Genomic DNA, 19,014 nt, shown 5'->3' with positions numbered 1-19,014 from the left:
ACGCTAGCTATGTAACTTATGTAGTTAAGTACACAAGTCATGTAACAAAAGTACAGTCAAATAAGTCAACTACTCTTTGTTTCACACACACAAACAGCTGTCTCCTGGGTGAAAGTCCTGTGTTTGATCGATCCAGCCATCCAGCATTATGGTTTTCAGCTGAGCTAGACCAGAGAAGATTTGGTTAAAACAGCTCGGTGATGCTATTTTTATGTGAAGTGAGCGCTGTGCTACACGTCTTTTAACAGTCTGATCCAGCTTTAGAACTGATGTATTTTCTTCTTAAATAAATTCTGTGCAGTCCATTTATGCCAATTTGAAGAGTAGTTGATGTGGATTTCGAGAAGTGACTGCTAAATATTTGGTGAAAGTAACTGATACATATTTAAATAGACTTTAAAGAAACTTTAAAGTGCTTAATCTGCTGTGGTGGCAGGTGGGAGAATGACTGTTCAATTGGGTTATTTTCGTTTGATGTTCCCAACATGTTGGTTTCAAATTCGACCAGCTAGTGTCACAATGACAGTTTCCATAATGAACCGTCATTTTGAGAAATAGAATTTTCAAATAATAAGCAAATTTACAGAAAGCTGTAGTCTTTTATAGAAACATAGTTGGTCTGAAGATTAGACTTTTCATTCAAGGTATCGGAATCGGTATCGAAAATGTTCAAAAAAGATACCCAGCTCTGATGATGAATTCTACTTTCCTTTTTGTTACACGACCATAAAAGGGCTTCTGCTCTTCGGAGGGGCACCGTCTGAATTTACATACCACTCAACAGCACAAAGTCCAAACAAAGCAGTGCAGAAGTGCGCTGTGCTGCTGGCACTCACGTTTCAGGTAGACCGCCGTCAACGGTGGCATTCACACTCAGCATGCCTGCTGCCACTCTCCAGCCCTCAGCTGCTCCAGATGTGGCTTAATTTACTGCGACTTGGCTAATCATGGTGATTAAGGATTAATTACTGTTAATCACTTTTACATAAACTGGTTGGCAGTAGGGGAGCTGTGCTCTGTGAAAAATGCCACGCAAGTGTTTGGAGTCACATAGATGGAATGGGACCGAGCTGGAAGCCGCCAGCCCTCCCAGTCGGGTGCTTACCGAGTTTGTGCCTTAGCTTTTTTTCTTTTTTTTTTTACTCATGAGCACACCAGTCAAATGACGTTAACCTCTAATAATTCTCTGCATCAGCTAATGCTGGTCAAATGGCACGGGGCCGGTTTGCACTGCCGGTAAGATTGTTTGAGTGTCAGCATTCCTAAACAGGATTCATCCTGAACGTATTTCTTGTTGACACCGTCAATATTCAACACAGCGGTCGTCTCCCGGTCCGCCGGGGCGACACGGACACGGCCGGCCTGTGCAACTGTCCTGCTACAAGAGATAAGAATGTGAAGGAGCATAACCACTGTGACTTCCATTAACACGGACTGACAAGGGAATCGCAGGGACATCAGGGGGTCCGGGATGAGGCTGACAACAAAGCCACCACACTGTGTTCGTGAAGCCCCCCCCCCCCTGCACAAGCTGAGGGTGGCAGTGTGGTCACCTTCCCTCCTTGGCCTGGTTTCACACTGACATGCTCGTCTGCTCTCCTGAAGGAATGGCTTTAATAAGGTAGAGCGGATCAAGGCGACTGTTAATGACATGGCAGGCCCAGTCAACACAGTGCCCGGGGGCCTGGATGGCCCCAGTCTGGTGCACGCTGCTGGACGCTCGCTCTCTCTCTCCTGGGACGCACCAGGACACTCGGGTGGATGCTCTTTAACTGCTACCCATCCTATGTGTGGGCTGAGAGGTTGCACAGCAGCATGAACTCAAACCCAGAATGGATGTGAGATGAGCTGGTTTTTACTTCATCGTTCTGCGTTTTGTCACATATAATAACAAGAACCTCTCGCTTGATTGTCAAACTTCAGTTTGGGGTTTGGATATTGTCAAAATGTGTCAATTTGGTGAACAACTCCTAAAATTCAGAATCACAAAGTGGAGCCTGACCACAGGTACCAAATTACACACATTGTATTATAATGAACTGCATCACATTCTTAATGATTCCATGAACAGAGGATTGGTTGTGTTGGAGAGAATCTCCATAACCCCTAGTGGTACAGTAGACTCTGGAGTGTTTGTGTATGAATATACAGTCGAAGACTGGAGGAAGACAGCAACATGGACACAAGCTATGCAGAAAACAACAGAGCTTCTCCTTTGTATTCCAATGAGCATCGCCTGTAGCCGGAGCAGAGGGGCTGTCACAGAGCAGAGCAGTGTACCAGAAAAAGTTATGACCAGTCAAACTTTTGCTGCTGGTATTGCATCATATCATAGTAATTTGACATTGACAGATGCTACTTGGTCCTTCAACAGACATGTCTACAACATGGCAGATTCATCCATAATTTAGTTGGATGCCAAAGCTCAGCCAGACTGGATGACATTTATCCAATTTTCAGTTTGTTTTATTATTATTATTATTATTATTATTATTATTATTATTATTATTAATAATAATAATAATAATAATAATAATAATAATAATAATAATAACAACACTATAATATAATATACTTATTTTTATTTATTAATATTATTATAATTATATATTAGTATTATAATAAGGATTACACTGTTTATATCCCCACCCCCAGAAAAATCGATGATTTGATCGATCATCACAAGATAATAACAGAATATCTTATGGTCTTCATCAATTGCATTCCCATACAATAAAAGGTCAATTGGTCAATTGCACATATATTTTCTCCCAAGATATGTTTTTTTTGTGTGTTTTGTTACAAATGTGTTTCAAGTCATAAGACAGTGTAGAGAGGAGGTCAGGGTGGATGGCCGGTCAAACCAACACAGGACTTTCACCCAGGAGACAGCTGTTTGTGTCCGTGTAAAAAGAAAATTGAAGGGTTGAGTTGTTTTAACGTTGCGTTTGACGCTATGTACTTAACTTTAGTTTACAAAGTTAAGTACAAGAACAAACATACTTTTTTTTTTTTACAATCTCAGTTTTTCTTGCGAGCTACTGGATACTTTTCCTCTAGAAATTAGAGAAAAGAAAATCACCTTCAGTCAACCTTCTCACAGGTCGTCGGGCAGATGCAAGCTGTGATGAGAGATCGCGTGAAGGCGAAGTATTGATTTTAAAGGGCTGCTTGCCAAAAGTCTTGTGCAGGAATATTGAAATATTATTTTTGAAAAATAGTTTGCACTCTTCGTGACTTCGTAGACATTAACCAAACAAGGCATCATCCTGAACGTACATCAAGCGTACCATTCTTCTCTGGAATAAAGTTTCATAGATGCCCATTGTACCAAAAGACTATGTGGACATTACGAGTGGGCCTGAGGCCTTAATTGTCCTAATTCTAATCATCTTCATTAGCAGTATCTGCAGATGACAGTGTGTCTGCTAAGTATTCCTTAGCAGCGACTGTGCTCCTCTTCCTCCTCTGAACTGCTGGTTAGAAAGCGGAGGGGCCACATACAGGCTGAGATGGCAGCGCAGCGCTTTAATGTGAAGGCTGTCAGCTCCACTCCCCTCGGTTTTCACCCTCTGAAGAGCACAAGGCCTTATCGGTTTAATTGACTCTTATCTTTTTGTTAATTTCCCCTTTAGTGCAATAGCTCCCGTTCTACCTTTTGATATGTCATTTTACATTGGCTTTTGCATGACTTAAAGGAAGTGGCTGTATAGATTACCATATTTCATAAAAAAGGCTTTTTAACAACACTGCTCAGGAGCCTAGTCGCTTCTTAATTGTCTTCATTGTCCATTAACCTCTTTGATTTTGTCAGTTAACCTTTTTCCCCTAAATGAATTACACGACTCTGTGTCTACACTTTGAAAGCAAAAGCATTAAAAAATAATGGTATTCTTTACACATTCCGAAGCTCTTTCTGTGCATATCTAATAAGTAATGTATAATTTTATATTGCTGGCAGGAGTTTAAATGCTCGAGTCTTACAAAGGCAAACAGAGGGGACTTAAGGGGAGCAGGATTTAACAGTTTGATGCCTGTCGTCTTCCTCCTGGTGTATGTTGGTTCTCTTTCCATTCCAGTACACTTGCGACTGTATAATGAATTATGCCGATGTTGAATTAGCATGTAGCTGTCGCTTCGGCGCTGGTGCCTGCCTTGTGACAGGACCACCGTAGCACAGGCTGGCGTCGAGAGAGGGGGCTTCTACTGTGATTTATTAACTGCTGAAGCCACAATGAAGTGTGCCCACTGAAGCACCAATGCAAACAAATAGGGCCAGGGCTGTCACTGTAAATTCAAGCAGACAGGCCAACCGCAGCCTGACCAGAAAGGGTTAATTATGCAAGAGCGTTTGGCTTTCATCAGACCCACCGGACTGTTTGTCAGGATGGACGGTTTATTGGAAGTGAGGTTACATCATAACTGTTTGGTAAAAGGTGTGACTCCCTGCTGTTAGCATTTATTTCAATCGTGTGCTGATCTTATATATTCGATCACTCCGAAATGTAATACTCCATGATTTTAAATATTTTGTGAAATTGTTTTTAATGTGCATGAAGCCATAAAACCAATAAGCAAGATTTTACACAGCTAGGATATGCACTTGATACTGCACTGCATATTTTACCATTTTATGTTTGTTTGCATATTCCAAAGCTTGCATAACGCTTTCTACACATTTGTTTATATTTAAAAAAAAAAAGATATTTGTCTAGGGATGAGAGGACAATAACACTGACAATCTGATCATGTTGAATTTTTATTATCAGCATAATCACAAATATGGTCACAAGTTTGTTGTTCTTAACTAAATGTAATGTAAAGAGATTCCAGTCTAGTGTGATGCCATTTTGCATTTTAAGCATATCTTGATGATTATGGGGATAATATCTGTAAAGCTGTTATTTTGGCTGGAATAATCGTGACATGTAATGTTCTCCTGCCCCACGTCTGTCCTTGTCTGGTAAATCTGCCGTAATATCATCTCCAACAAGGATTTGTTTGTCAGCAGGATTACGGGGCGGTTATATTAATGATATTGTGATGTGGCATTTGGCCTTGGCGTACGTCTGCATTGTCTTAAGTGCCCTTCTAGTTATGAAATTATATTCGATCATTTAAAAACTGGTAATATGGCAGACAATGTTTCAATATTGTAAATATTTTTGATATGATGAATATAAAGTAATATGAGCAAACATGGCTATTGCCTGATTAATGCTGTCTGTTTGTACAGTGTGTGTACGTGCCACTTTCTCATTTGAAGAAAGATTGTATTTAATTTTGTCTGAACAAATTCCAACTAAAAGTAATAAACCTACACCCTAAAGGATGTTGGCTCCATTCATTTGCTAGCCATGAGCTAGCTAACGTTGCTGTTAGCCGACAGCCTCCCCATTAGCCGCTGTTTCTTGTCCCCATCTATGTTGTGGAATCCATAATGTTTCCTCACATCACGTTTGTGATGTTGTGATCATCCGTTCAGCACGCCTGGCTAGTGTTCACCATTGTGCATTAGCAAATACAATAACAATAGCCTAGCCTGTAGGCTACACTGTGAAGTTTGAAGTCAAACAGAGCATGAATATTACATTTTCTCCCCATGTTTGAACGGTTGTTTGAATTTCAAATAAAAAGTGACAGGCCTGTTGGGTACTAGCCTAATGTCCTTGTTTCTAGCCACCATGATGGTGGGTGCTGCTAATGTTAATGACCCCCCCCCCCCCCCCCCCGCCACACACACACACACACATACACTTTTGCTGCTGCTGAAAAAACACAGAAAGCATACAGGGAGAGATGCTTCCTGTGCTGAAGGAGTTTAGTAATAGTTTATTTCTTGACGACGTTTTAATAAGCTGTGTATGAACTGATTGCTCGGCAACACAACAGAAAAACTGATATGAAAACATCACAGCTTGTCACTTTAAAGTCTCGTGCCCTTTTGCCTTTCTACTCAAAGTGCTCTTGGAAATGTCAAGCCGGGCGTTGTTGATCTGCCTGGACATGCTGTCACCTGACCGGCATCGCGTGTCACTTTTGGCCGACTCTCCCCGCGCTGCCACCTGTGATGTAACACAGCGGATCACATTTCAGCGTCTGGGTGCAAAGCGGAGGGCCTCCAAAGGTGTCTGCCAGTTTGAACCGAGGCTCCCAATCTCTGTCAGAGGCCTTTATGTTTGGCCGTCCATCTCGCTAACTGTGACAGAACAGCCCAACGTCATTAATTAAACATCAGGCTTTCCCCCAATCACCCGATCGCCCGACAGGCTGCCATGCCAACAGTCCCTGTCGACATGCCTTCGAAATCTAGAAGGGGATTACATATGGTAATGGTTTTTGACAGCCTGCCATTTGCCTCCGTTAATCTGATAGGATAAGATATCTGGACTGCAGAGCATGGTGTGCTGCAACTCTTTGAGTCTGATATTGTTATGCCACGGAAAAAAACTGAATCATTTTGAAGATGCAAGCAGTGTCCTGGAAGAAATCTTAATCCCCTGACAAGCTTTTGATTCGATCCCAAATATTGTCACTGACTCAAGAGCATATTTTTAGACCTGGATCTTTCTTGTATTTGCTGTCAATTTTAATATTTCTCCCGTGAACTTCTGTCATGTGCGGTGAGATGATGTGACAATCTGTAACAGACCTGTGTCCTTCCCCCAGTGATGAGGATTTTCCACAGAGGCTAGTTATGATGCTAGCCACAGGCTGCCAGCCTACTTTTATTTGGCCACGGTTCATTCCCCTTCAGAGAGACGACGGAGTTTATTCTCTGGTCTTTGTTCAATTAAGACCACGAAATTCAGAGCTGCTCTGAAGTGATGCATCTCTGTTGCGAGTAGTTCAATTAATATTTTAATACCGGCACCCATCTTCATATGAGGCTGTGAGTCTACTCGAATGACTAATATATGGTACACATCAAACACGTGATTCATGTCGCCCAAATAGGGACCTAAATCATCTCCAACCATGATATTCCCAGCTTTCCCTCAAAGACCAGAAGCTTTTTATAAATATAATAAATACTCCCAGAGAAACAACCAGACATCCACCTCTCCAAAAGCCAAAAGGCTTCTATTTAATATCGATTTGATTTGTAAAAGGCCAGATGTTTGCGGGGTGAAATAAATGTCATGTTCTGCCATTCCAGCTTACTTTTCTCGTCTTTTCAGTCGGTGACATACTGTCTCGCTGCGTTACACGCCGAGCCGTAAAAACGCTGACCAGTGCTCACCCACCCTGACCCAGTCCATCCTCGCAGCGATGCATTTAAAACGCTGGATTCCCTCCAACGCCACAATCCTACATTCTGTACTTGATTAGCGATTTTGTCAAGCAACCAAAACCTGTGTAAGAAGCCCACATTTTTTTCCATTCGCAAAGTGGAGCAATAAAGCCCGGCGCATGCCTCCTTGTGAGAATTGCTTGTCAACAACAGGAGGGAGGAATAAGGCATCGTCTGACAACAAGCCATCTTTGAAACGCCTCCAACAGGGAAATGGCATCCATTAGAGACATACAGAAAATGTGTGTTCACTGAGGGGGGGAGGGGGAGTCCAATTCACAGAGACACACATACACACAGATAATTGTTTATCCCTGGGAGAACCTTCAGTGTTTGTCTGCGGGTGGGTAAGTAAGTTCACCGGCACTATTGGACAGGGAGTGCCCAGCAGACCCAAGGCTCGGAAAACATTAGGATGAATCAATTAGGCTGCCATTAGCCAATAAAGTGGCCCTCACTGAGTCGTGTAATTATGACCCACAGCAAAGCCAATTTTATGGAAGCACATTATCCCTCGCTTTTCTTTATTAATTTTATTTGTTTGAGATAATCCCTCCATGGTTTTAATTATGTGCTTTAGGTTCAGGGTGGAATAAATAAATCATCATTCGCTTCCATCGCTGCAGGTTTTCTCCACGTAGGCAAACGTCCCGTCGCAAGACGAGAGATTGTTACCATTATGTCTGTCGTCGTTACAGAGGATCAAACTGATTAATCGCTTTTTTTTTTTTTTAACGAACGCCGTCGCATCCTTTGCCACGGATTCCACATTAACCACACTCGGAGCGGGTTCCCATCAGATTGCGCGATAAGAGGCGGCAGGAAGAGCCGATATTATAGGCGGCAGCTACTTAGCTTGTTCCCAGCTCAGACGACGCTGTGTAAGTGTGACAATGTGCTGTCAATGAGGGATGACAGTACACAGCCAACATGGCGTAATGCATTGTTCCTTCCTGGGTCTCCTGACAGATGCTCTCCAAGACAGCTGGATCAGCAGCGAGACTGGAGCTGGGATCTGGGCTGCATGTGAGGAGAGGATGTGATACGCGGCTGATTAGCGCCGGTGTACACGTGTCAACAAGCGAGGTCTGGGGATCACGTCGGCGTTTGTGTTAATTGTCAGTTTAAAACCTATTTATTTGGAGCGTAACGCTCGCCTTTGAATATAGCCAGCCCTGTTGAATGTAGTCGTTTGCTTTCCATGACCTTTCTTATTCCATCTTTCTAAAATAATTCAGCCAACGAGTGTATTTTATTTTTTTTCTCTTCGCTTTCTGAGAGATCTCCTCAGAAATGACCTTCTTCTGCAACAGCCGCTCCTATAAGACTGATGTTGGAGGTGCTTCCAGCCAAGTAAAATAAACACTTCATGAATGTTAAGTTGGAACTTGGCAGACGTGAATCGAGAGGGGTTTTTTTGGACACAGGGAATTTTTGTGTTCCATTTTCATTTGACAGTCTAGACGTTTTATGAGTTCGGGAAGAAATCTGGCCTTGGTTTTTTCCCCCCCGGTAGAAACATCTGACAAGAGAGGGGGCCCTTACATTCAAGCACTGGTACTCTTTAAATTGGGCTTTTTACTTTGTGTATTAATTTTTTCCCCATCTACCATTATACTTAGTTGCATGGCGAGGCCAGATTTAGAGATCAAAATTTGAAAATAAGCAAGCTCCTGTTTAATCCAGCCTGGAAGACTAAATGTGGTTTGTTATTGTGTGTCCTTTCTTCTCCTATAAGTATGTACTGCTAGGAGTTGTTTTTCCTACTGAAAATGACTTCCAGAAAGTGCAGCTCATTTTGCTTCATGGGATATTGTGGTGTGCTCTCATTTTAACACCCACTTTAGTCTGGTATTTATGAGGTGGTAACTATAGAGAAAAACTGCCTCTCCATATTGGTGAGTGTTCGGGAGCTGGGGAGCAGTGGGGGGGGGGGGGGGGGGGGGGGGCTCTGCTGATGTACGTTAACTAAAGTGGACAGGCGAGTTTCAAGTTTCTGATGGAGCAGGTCTGATCGGGTCATAACGCGGCTTGCAGTCGTGGCGATGCGAAGGTGAGGCTGGTGTGAAGCCATCCGAGATTTTCCCCTCCAAGCTCGTCCATACATTACAGGAGTGATGAAGGAGTCTGGGTAATGAGACAGGATGTTTGTACAGTCCTATCATCCCAAGAGACCCCCCCCCCCCCTCCCCACACACACACACACACACACACACACACTGACACACACATGATCCACCCTCCTCCTCCAACACTCCTCCCACACTCAATCTACCTCCCGCTGAGCCTGTGGCCTGACCCCCTGACCTCTTCCACTCGCCAACAGTTGCCATATTTGCATTTCCAGCCCACTTAAAGGCAAAAGGGGGAGCCCCCCTCCTCTTCCTCAGCTAGTACAGCAGGCCTCATTCTCATCCCAGTGACCCCCCGTCCAGGCCTACCAACCCGGACAGCAGTCTGGGGTTAATGCACCAAGCGCTCCCATTGTCTCTGAATTAATGAAGTGCTCCCTGCCTGTCCGTTCTCATTCAGTGACAACAAGACAAATGACAAACGGTAACGTTTTAAATGGCTATCGACACATGCCGGCCGCCGAGTCACAGAGTCACAGTTCGGGTTGGCGCCGTGGCCGAGGCATTGTGGCGGCCGCCGTCGCAGCACTTTCGATGTCCACTCTGGGATCAATTTGGAAACGCAGCAGCAGCAGCAGCAGCACAGTCCACACAGGAGAAGGTGTTTTATATTGAAATGGATGGTTCTCAGATGGAGGAGGAAGAGTCAGAGGCTGGGAGGGTTTTCACCTCAGAAAATGGAAGGTGGGACTTGAATCTTTTAAAGAATGGCAAGGGAGACCTCTAGTGGTAGGCAGAGGTATCATCCAGACTATTGTTGAAGAATCTCAAGATTGCACCGATTATGAGGATAAGGAACAGTTTGCTTCATCGGATCACATCAGGTCAATTCATATTAATCACACTTGTGCTGTTTGTTTCCAGCTTGTCTTGTTTCACTATGTACCCGATCTACACACAAAGTAACGAGTATACTGCACAATATGTCCACTTTTCTAATAATGAGATTAAAGGTTTAAACAAGGTTTAATTTCATTACTATTTTTAAATTTACTTTCCAAATTTCCAAACAATATACTACATCCAAACAAATAACCACCACTCTGGCAGCTAGAAGAGGCCCATAAATTATAGATAATAAAAATGATAAATGTAATGACAAAAGTAATAATTATAAAGGCAATGGAAATAAGGGACATTTAAAATAAATGGATTATGGGAGTGATCCAATAGCACTAGTAGAGATGAAAGAAAGAATTCCCGAACAAATAAAACATGTTCTCTCTAGTCATCCCTAAATTCAGTAACTCATCACATCTAGGGCTGCAACTCCTGATTATTGTACTTGGCATTATGCATTTCCTGATTAATCAGCTTGGTGTATAAAATGTCCTAAAGCCAAAGGCAATAAGTCAAATATCTGGCTTTGTACAAAACACAAAGATTTTACAATGATATCAATCAGATGAAAGCAGCAAATCCTCATAAAAGTATTTGGCATTTCTGCCTGAAAAATGACTTTAATCTGACTTTTGAAATTCTCAAAACAGTTATTTTTCTGTGGATCAAATAATTGATTTGATCCACCTCTAAATAAATCAGCCATCCGGTTTATATGGGAGGGCGAATGACTGAACTTCCTATTTTAGAGAATCAAAAGTCTGGCTTATTGAATGGGAGGCCAGAGCCCTCATGGAGACCCGAAAGCGTTGCCATGGAAAGGGCATTAAAGATATATTTACAGAAAGAAAGAAGCGTTGGGCAAGAAGTGAAGAAAACAAACCTGTTCCCATTCATCATCATCAGCCTCCCGATCACATCTACAGCAGAGATACAGTCACACAACACTCACACAGCTCCTTGGTTGTTGCATTTTTTAAATGTTGTCACGCTGCATTTCTGGAGGAAGTCATGGAGACTCATTTTTTTTCCTTTTTAATGTGAGAATAAAAAAAGGATGCGTTGTAGTCTCTGCAGTGTTGCTTATCCACCTCCGTTATTGTCTGCTGGTGTTTCTCTGCTACAACACACTGAGCCGGTGGATCTGCAGCTCAGCCGTGTCAGCCGTGGACTCAGCCTCTCCAGCTGACAGCTTGTTACGGGGCATCACGCCACCGTAGGTGTGACCTTTGCAGCTGACCTCTGACCTTCCCCTGTCATTGCAGTGCTGAGTATCCGCGGCGCCCAGGAGGAGGAGCCCCCGGATCCCCAGCTCATGCGCCTGGACAACATGCTGCTGGCAGAGGGCGTGTCCGGTCCGGAGAAAGGCGGTGGCTCGGCGGCGGCGGCGGCTGCAGCGGCGGCCTCGGGAGGAGCGGGGGCGGACAACTCCGCAGAGCACTCCGACTACAGGGCCAAGCTGACCCAGATCAGACAGATCTACCACACAGAGCTGGAGAAGTACGAACAGGTGAGAGATCTACTGAAAACACTGTATTATTATTTAGTTATATTTATCAAGCACTTACAAGTACAAGAGAAAGCTGTAACACATTACTTTTTCTCCAATTAGAGCATTCATGCCCTTCTCACAATAAATAGTAACAACAACAAAAGTACTCCAACATTTCCGCAAACCAAAGTGTCCTCGGGCAAAATACTGAACCCCAAATTGCCCAAAAAGCCTGTGCCATCGGTGTGTGAATGTTTTGTGTGAATGAGTTAGATCCTGATGGCCAGGCGGCGCCTTACACCGCAGCACCTGCCATCAGTGTGACTAGAAAGCCCTTTAGAAATGCAGGCCCATTTACCATTTCAAATATTTCCTTTTTTCTTGATTAATCGGCAAATAGTTTCAGCACTACTTGGGTCAATGGTTACTATTGTTGACGACGCTCCTCCAGAGCCCCAATGATAAACTCACAGGTTTCTTCCTTACTACATTACAAACAACATCATCTGATTGTCAGTGGACATTTGTCTTACCGATTCCAACAGGAAGTCAGAAACATGTAAAACAACATACACGTGTCCACGTGGTGCTCTTCACCTATAAGCATCAGGTGTGAGGGAAAAAAATACAATAGAACGTAATTACAAATTGTAGACTTCCCTTTTAATACATCAGTGGATTTCACAGCATCTAGGCATGGGAAAATTATAATGCCCAAAATAATTGCGATTTACGATATCATCGTGGTCAAAATATCCTTAAAACTCTTAACATGGTATGAAAACAAGTTGGTATCACTTTATATTTTTTAAAAGAAACTAATATTTGTATTGTGTCACAGATAACACATTTTTTTTTTCTGATCCTTCAATCCTTCAATCGGGTGGCAACCTTTGTAGATTCAGTATCCAACGCTCTCAGGAGGAATTCACTTCACAATGTGTTCTCAGCCCAGAATAGTCCGGCAATATTCAATATGTGGCGTGCCTCTGTGTGCACTCCGACTATAGTCGTGAATGTCTGTTGGCGGGGGGATTTCTTCTCATTGCCTTGATAACCGATGCATTCATGACAATAGCATCCCTTTCACATGAATGTGAGTAAGACAGATGAACATGCAGATAGACAGACACAGACAAAGCCTGACACGGCTAAATCCAGAGAGAGATCGACAGGAGGAGAGGAAATAAAGAAGAGGAGACAGTAAGAGACGCAGCCTCGAAGTGTAATATCGTGGCAGATTCACGCCTGGTGTCACACGGGGGGCTGGTGGTGGTGGTGAGGGGGGGATGAATGAAACGTCGTGGCATGTTCGTCTCTCAGGGTGGCTACGCTGTGAAAGTGTGTGTCTGAGAAGGGAACAGCTGTCATTGGTTCCTCTCAACACACTGCCATCACCACTTCTGTTAAATATGAAATACATCAGCGCTTATATTCCCCCTCGGCTCTGTGAGAAAGCTTACCCCAGAACTGCACTAAGCAAAGAGCTAGATCTTTTTTTCTTTTTTTTTTCATCTCTGACTTTTAAATACTGTATGGCATTGTATGGCGTGTGTGTGTGTGTGTGTGTGTGTGTGTGTGTGTGTGTGCTTTTGCAATTCGATACTGCCACATTGACATGAAAGTCTTATCCTTAGTTTTATTAGCCTCAGGACAAGTGTATTTGTATGTTGTTGGTTTTTAAAAAGCTTTTGTATTCCTCTGTGTGTGTGTGTGTGTGTGTGTGTGTGTGTGTGTGTCCTCATTACAGGCATGTAACGAGTTCACCACCCACGTGATGAACCTGTTGCGGGAGCAGTCACGCACGCGGCCGATTTCGCCCAAAGAGATCGAGCGCATGGTGAACATCATCCACCGCAAGTTCAGCTCCATCCAGATGCAGCTCAAGCAGAGCACCTGCGAGGCCGTCATGATCCTGCGCTCCCGCTTCCTCGATGCCAGGTGTGTGCGTGTGTGTGTGTGTGTGTGGGCGTGCGGCGCTGTATACGGTGCGCTTGCGTACACATTTCCATACATACCCTGTGCTGCAAGTAGCCTCCCAGTTTAACAACATTGCAAATCATCATGTGCTTCTCCTCTCGGCCTCATATCCATATGAATGGCTGATGTGGGAGGCCTGCGATGCTATAAACATGCTGTAACACATGCTGTTTCGCTGCTTGCCACACATACCGTACTGGTTTGCATCCACGGATGCCATTTGGACCAGCATACCCAGCAACACTGGCCAATAAGAGTTCCCTTCCTGCTCCATAACGCTAACTATTTCCCTTTTTTAATGTAATCGCTTGTTCCTTTTGATGCGTGCTTTGGATTTGCATATATTTCTCTAAGGATAAATGTCACTCAAAGTCTGAGTTGGAGGCATAACATTTAAATGAGGCATGCGCTCCCTTACAAAGCTCCCCATCTATTCTCTTGCAAATGATTGTGGTGGTGCAGAGGGGAAGGGAGAGGAAGAGGGAAGCTTTCACTGGTGGAGAGGCACTGCCGCGCTCGGCGCCGCTGATTAATCTACTGGCTGCTGGAGCTCACGCTGTGCTCATTTGCATATTCTCAAGCAGGCTTTGGAGTGCGGGACAGAGATTTTAGCACAAATCTCCTCACCGGTGGATACATGCATGGAGATTTTACAGGGTTCCCCCTCGCAGCTTATGCAAAGCCCTCTTTAGATGTGGCACATGCAGACGTGACCTGATAGGTGCAGGAGATAGAGGGTCAGTCGCCTCGTGGGCATCAGCGTACGACATCTCCCCGCTTTAAGGTGTTGCTGTGAGGGGGCTTTCAGGGTTCATTTACATATGGAGGCTTTGTGTGTTCATATTTCATGTTTGATCAACGCAGCCTTGTTTCTGCTTGCATATTAAGATTTGACATGGAATATCTGTGTGCTTATATCTTTGAAGTTAAAAACACGTTTTGATACTTGCTTTAAAGCTGCACTTATTAATATGTTTGGAACAAATTACTACGCATGATGTAAAAGGGGTCAGAGGGATGGGGATGAGGGATTCAAATGACTGAATTATTTTGGGGGGCATTTTTCAGCACTGTTGTGGTTTTAAAGGCCGCAACTTTACTGTTTTGGTTCAGTCTCATCAAGATTGACGATATGAAAATTTCACGTAGCGATTTTCCTGCCAAAATAATTGCGATTCACGATATTATCCTGATATTTATCAAACTATGCTTAAAACTCTTAAAATGGCACTTAAACATACTGGTATCATAAAAAAATAAATGTTGCCTCTCCGGCGAGAGAAAACAATCAAATAATCTTCAATGAGATCAGTCTTCCCTGCATAAAGAATAAATATATATTTCTTCTCCACAGCGAGCTAGAAAGCCTTTTCAAGTCACACTTGAAGATATTTGGTATTATCCCGATATTTGAAATTGTGAGCGTTTTAATAGCGCTGCGTGATAACATCTTATGTCAGACACAGCAGGCATCCGTTTTCAGGAGCAACAAAGACGCTGAGATAAACCCGATGTACACAACCTGCCCAGAAACAAACAGCAGACTTAGCGACCAGCTGACGCACACAGGCAGAACATTTGGCAGCTCGAGAGCCGAATCTTCCCCTCAGGAGTCGGTGGAGCTAATGTTGTGCTCAAATGTTGTTGTCTGCCAGATGTGTGAACAAACAACCGTGTGCAAACATGTTCGCCACAACAACTTCTTATGTCAATGTTGCATTTACAGCTTGTAAGAGGCCAAAAAAGAGGAGGAAGGAAAATATATACACATTGTTAATGCACATTAAATTTACGTTACAAACCCATTGTTTCGTTCAGCAAAAGATGCTAAATTTTCATAAACCACACATGGATGTAAAATATACAAAACCTTTCTGAATCAAAACAGTTTTTTATTACATTTGGATCTGCCCAGACATGTGAGGCCTTTCAGTACTCTGTAATCCCAATACATTCCATTCAGTTTTATGGTTTGACCCCCATGACATGAGCTGTTTTAATAATTTATCTTATCTTTACTATATATATATATATATATATATATATAAGCTAATGTATTTTTTTTCCAACAACTGATTAGAGTAGATTTTAACGGCCGTCTATGTGCCATTATTGCTACTCTAACTCTTTTTAGAGTTGAAGTGGAACACAAAGTGTTCTCTTGAGTCTTGACAAGCGTCTGCAGCTTCACTGAATGTTTCTAGTGTGAGTTTTTCTCAAAGCAAGTAAGACCAGTGAAACCTGAAGAGACCGCCTTATTTATTAGACCTGTATACTATCAAGCTAACATGTTGCACGCTAGCAGCACTAATAACAAAAACAGGCTAGTGGACGATGTGGAGGAGAATTCATGAGGAAAATACATCCATCGTGCAAAGAGAATCCGACCGCTACGCGATGGCGGACGTCCCATGCTGTTGTGTTGACCATGAACTGTGTCCGACTCCTGTTTTAACTTCCGATGCTGTTTTTTCAGACGGAAAAGACGAAACTTCAACAAGCAGGCAACAGAGATCCTGAACGAGTACTTCTACTCGCACCTCAGTAACCCCTACCCCAGCGAGGAGGCTAAAGAGGAGCTGGCAAAGAAGTGTGCCATCACAGTTGCCCAGGTACGCCACAGACCAGTGCATCCCACACCTCGACCCCTGTAGGAAAATCCACTGCACAAAGACGATTGCTAATTTCTAATCTGAGGCTGAATCTGCGAGACATCTTGGCAAGTCATCTAACATGTTTTCTGACTGTCATGAGTACAGACAGCTGCTCTAATCTTTGAGGTGTACCTTTCATTGAGACAACAAAGGACTCAAAGTATAAATATGCCGTGTCATAAGTTTGTCTTCTTGTAATTCAAACCAGACAAAGCTATTTTTGACCAATGACTCTTTTGTTTAACTATTGAAGTAACACAAGCTAAAGGCAACACTGCTGTCATCGCTCTCCTCCAATCATATAATGGAGCAAGGTTTCTTATATACACATTAACACAACATCCAGAGTCGGTAAGCGTGCTGCTGTGACGGATATAGATTAAATTCATAATTTTTGGTTTTGTTTCATATGATGATAGCATTTGTGATAAAGTATGATGTATCATTTTTGGCTACTCGTCAAAACATTTGACAATAATAATCACTGATTGATTCAAAAGGTTAATCAACTGTGAATAAAACAGTTTCAGTTATAAGGTAATAGAAGTAATTAGCGAAACCATTAGCCTCTGAAAAGTAGCACTGCAGTCGGTGATGGTTGGACTATATATGGACTATAAATCTGACTGTAACTTACCAAACAGATAAAGACACTCGAGGTGCTTGTGCCACTGCTGCTGACAAGCAAAAAGAGGAAAAACATTTAGGCACCGTGCTTCTTTTTTTTTCTATCAATCTTTGCATTCTAGCGCTCAAGTTGTTTCAATCCTGTGAGAATTGATAATAAGGGAAGCAACGCCAAGGTAAACAGCAGTTTGTGTTTTGAATCCATCATTTGGGAATGGATTGTTTTCTCAATTGGTTTCATTAATTTATACCAAATGATTTGAGGATGCATCTGGGCCTGATTGTGGAAGCTGCTGAGCGGCCGAATGATTTGTAGACTTTCCCCGTTTCTTGGCCGTAACAAAGGAGATGTTTACCTACTCTGCGTATTGGAAACTTTGCAGGATTGATTTGGTTTTCATTTTAATGTTGTTTATCATTAGCGCTGGGATTACCCCCCTGGCTTCATCTGGGAGTCCATTAGCAGTAATGGGTGTTAGCGGATGTTGACTGATTGGTGCGTGCGTGAGTTCTGATGATAGCTGCAGTCATGGTGACATAATGAGACTGTTATTGGCAATCATTCCATTCTGGCACTAATGCGGATTCACAGCAGCGTCGACGTAGCCCCTACCTCTGACAACGGCCCTCTGCAGTGTTACACATGCCATTAAGGCCACGCAAGCTAAAGACTCTGATATCTCTATTGAATGCCCCCCCTGATGTGGCAAGGCTCCGTGTGTTGAGATTTCGCGAGCACTAAACTACTTTCTCTTGTTTGTCTGCCTAGGTTTCCAACTGGTTTGGGAATAAAAGAATCAGATACAAGAAAAACATTGGTAAGTTCCAAGAAGAAGCCAACATGTACGCTGCGAGAACTGCCGTGAATGCGGCTAATGCATCCTCACATGGAAGCCAAGCAAATTCACCCTCAACTCCAAACTCTGCAGGTGAGACAGGAAGTCCCTGGCTCTGCTCAGCTATTAGACATGTACCTCCTCTCTGTGCATTACCACAACTAAACAACCATTTCAGTATATCAGTCTGAGGCTATTTCAATGCTGGTGCTTGTGATTTGCAGGGAATGAATTAGGACTAACAACAAAAAGGGCAGTTCTTGTACAAGGGACTACGCCTATCACCTTGTAATGCACCATTATGATATTGAACAGGTTAAACATTTCACCTTCACAAGAACAACTGCCCCTCTTGAGCAAAGCTGTGTCAGAGATCCGCCAACCTGAGCCCCGTGCCAAGTCTCCCTATGCTTACTGTCTTTTTGTCTTCATCTCAATGAATCACATTCTCCGTGTTTGACTAACTCTGTATGACTATGACTGCAACTCTATATCCATCATGTTCTGCTGTACTGACATTCAAAGGATAGGTCTGGTGATTTTTCCATACTTTTTTCTCATTGTCAACAAATCACATGAAAAGAGAAAACCAACAATGTACTGCCTAGCACAGCCTCTTCCTCTGTGCCAATAGAGCACCGTTGTTGTCAACAAGAAAATAGTGAAATCACATCAATGAGCCACACTGTCGCACCTCATTAGCATGAAAATGGAAACTGTGGTTGTCATTGAGTGAATCCCATGGAAATACGCTATAATGAATATGAACAGCGCTCTATGAATAAAATGTGTTGTTATTATTATTAAATCTGTATTATTGTGCACAAATATGCACTATTTTCTTCTGTTTGGGTAATATTTGCAAAGACCAACAGCACCCCACTATTTTAGGAAATGAAGTAACTTAAAAAAAAAACTGAAACGATATATTTATGACCCAAGATTTTCATCTTCAATAGAAACAAATGGGTTTGAGGCTGAGTTCTAGTCATAAAAGCCCTACATTTCATTAATTAATTTTGGTCTTTTTATGAGACTTGTTGACAATTAAAAAAAAATGAACATTGCTAGCCTTATCTTTTAAAGCTACAGCCCATTATTTTTGAGAAATGTGTGTATTTGCCGTCTTACCAGGAGTCAGAACAGGAAGCACGTTTAG

The 19,014-nt window shown here is 42.8% G+C and overlaps 1 protein-coding gene across 3 annotated transcripts in view; it reads left to right on the top strand.

The window, feature by feature from the left end:
* pbx1b (pre-B-cell leukemia homeobox 1b) overlaps positions 1 to 19,014 on the top strand; it is a 63,431-nt gene that overhangs the window by 35,638 nt on the left and 8,779 nt on the right. For 2 of the 3 annotated variants that reach the window (XM_084010922.1, XM_084010920.1), the window contains exons 3-6: positions 11,532 to 11,776; positions 13,509 to 13,699; positions 16,215 to 16,350; positions 17,789 to 17,948. In XM_084010922.1, the coding sequence (XP_083867048.1) occupies positions 11,532 to 11,776; positions 13,509 to 13,699; positions 16,215 to 16,350; positions 17,789 to 17,948 (732 nt within the window). The remainder of the gene's footprint in view (positions 1 to 11,531; positions 11,777 to 13,508; positions 13,700 to 16,214; positions 16,351 to 17,788; positions 17,949 to 19,014) is intronic. The other variant, XM_084010921.1, reaches the window with a different exon arrangement.

Source organism: Eutrigla gurnardus (genome assembly GCF_963514095.1).
Source record: "Eutrigla gurnardus genome assembly, chromosome: 6".
Taxonomy (NCBI): Eukaryota; Metazoa; Chordata; class Actinopteri; order Perciformes; family Triglidae; genus Eutrigla; species Eutrigla gurnardus.
Note: the sequence above shows the minus strand (reverse complement) of the source record. Positions and strands in the feature narration are given on the sequence as shown.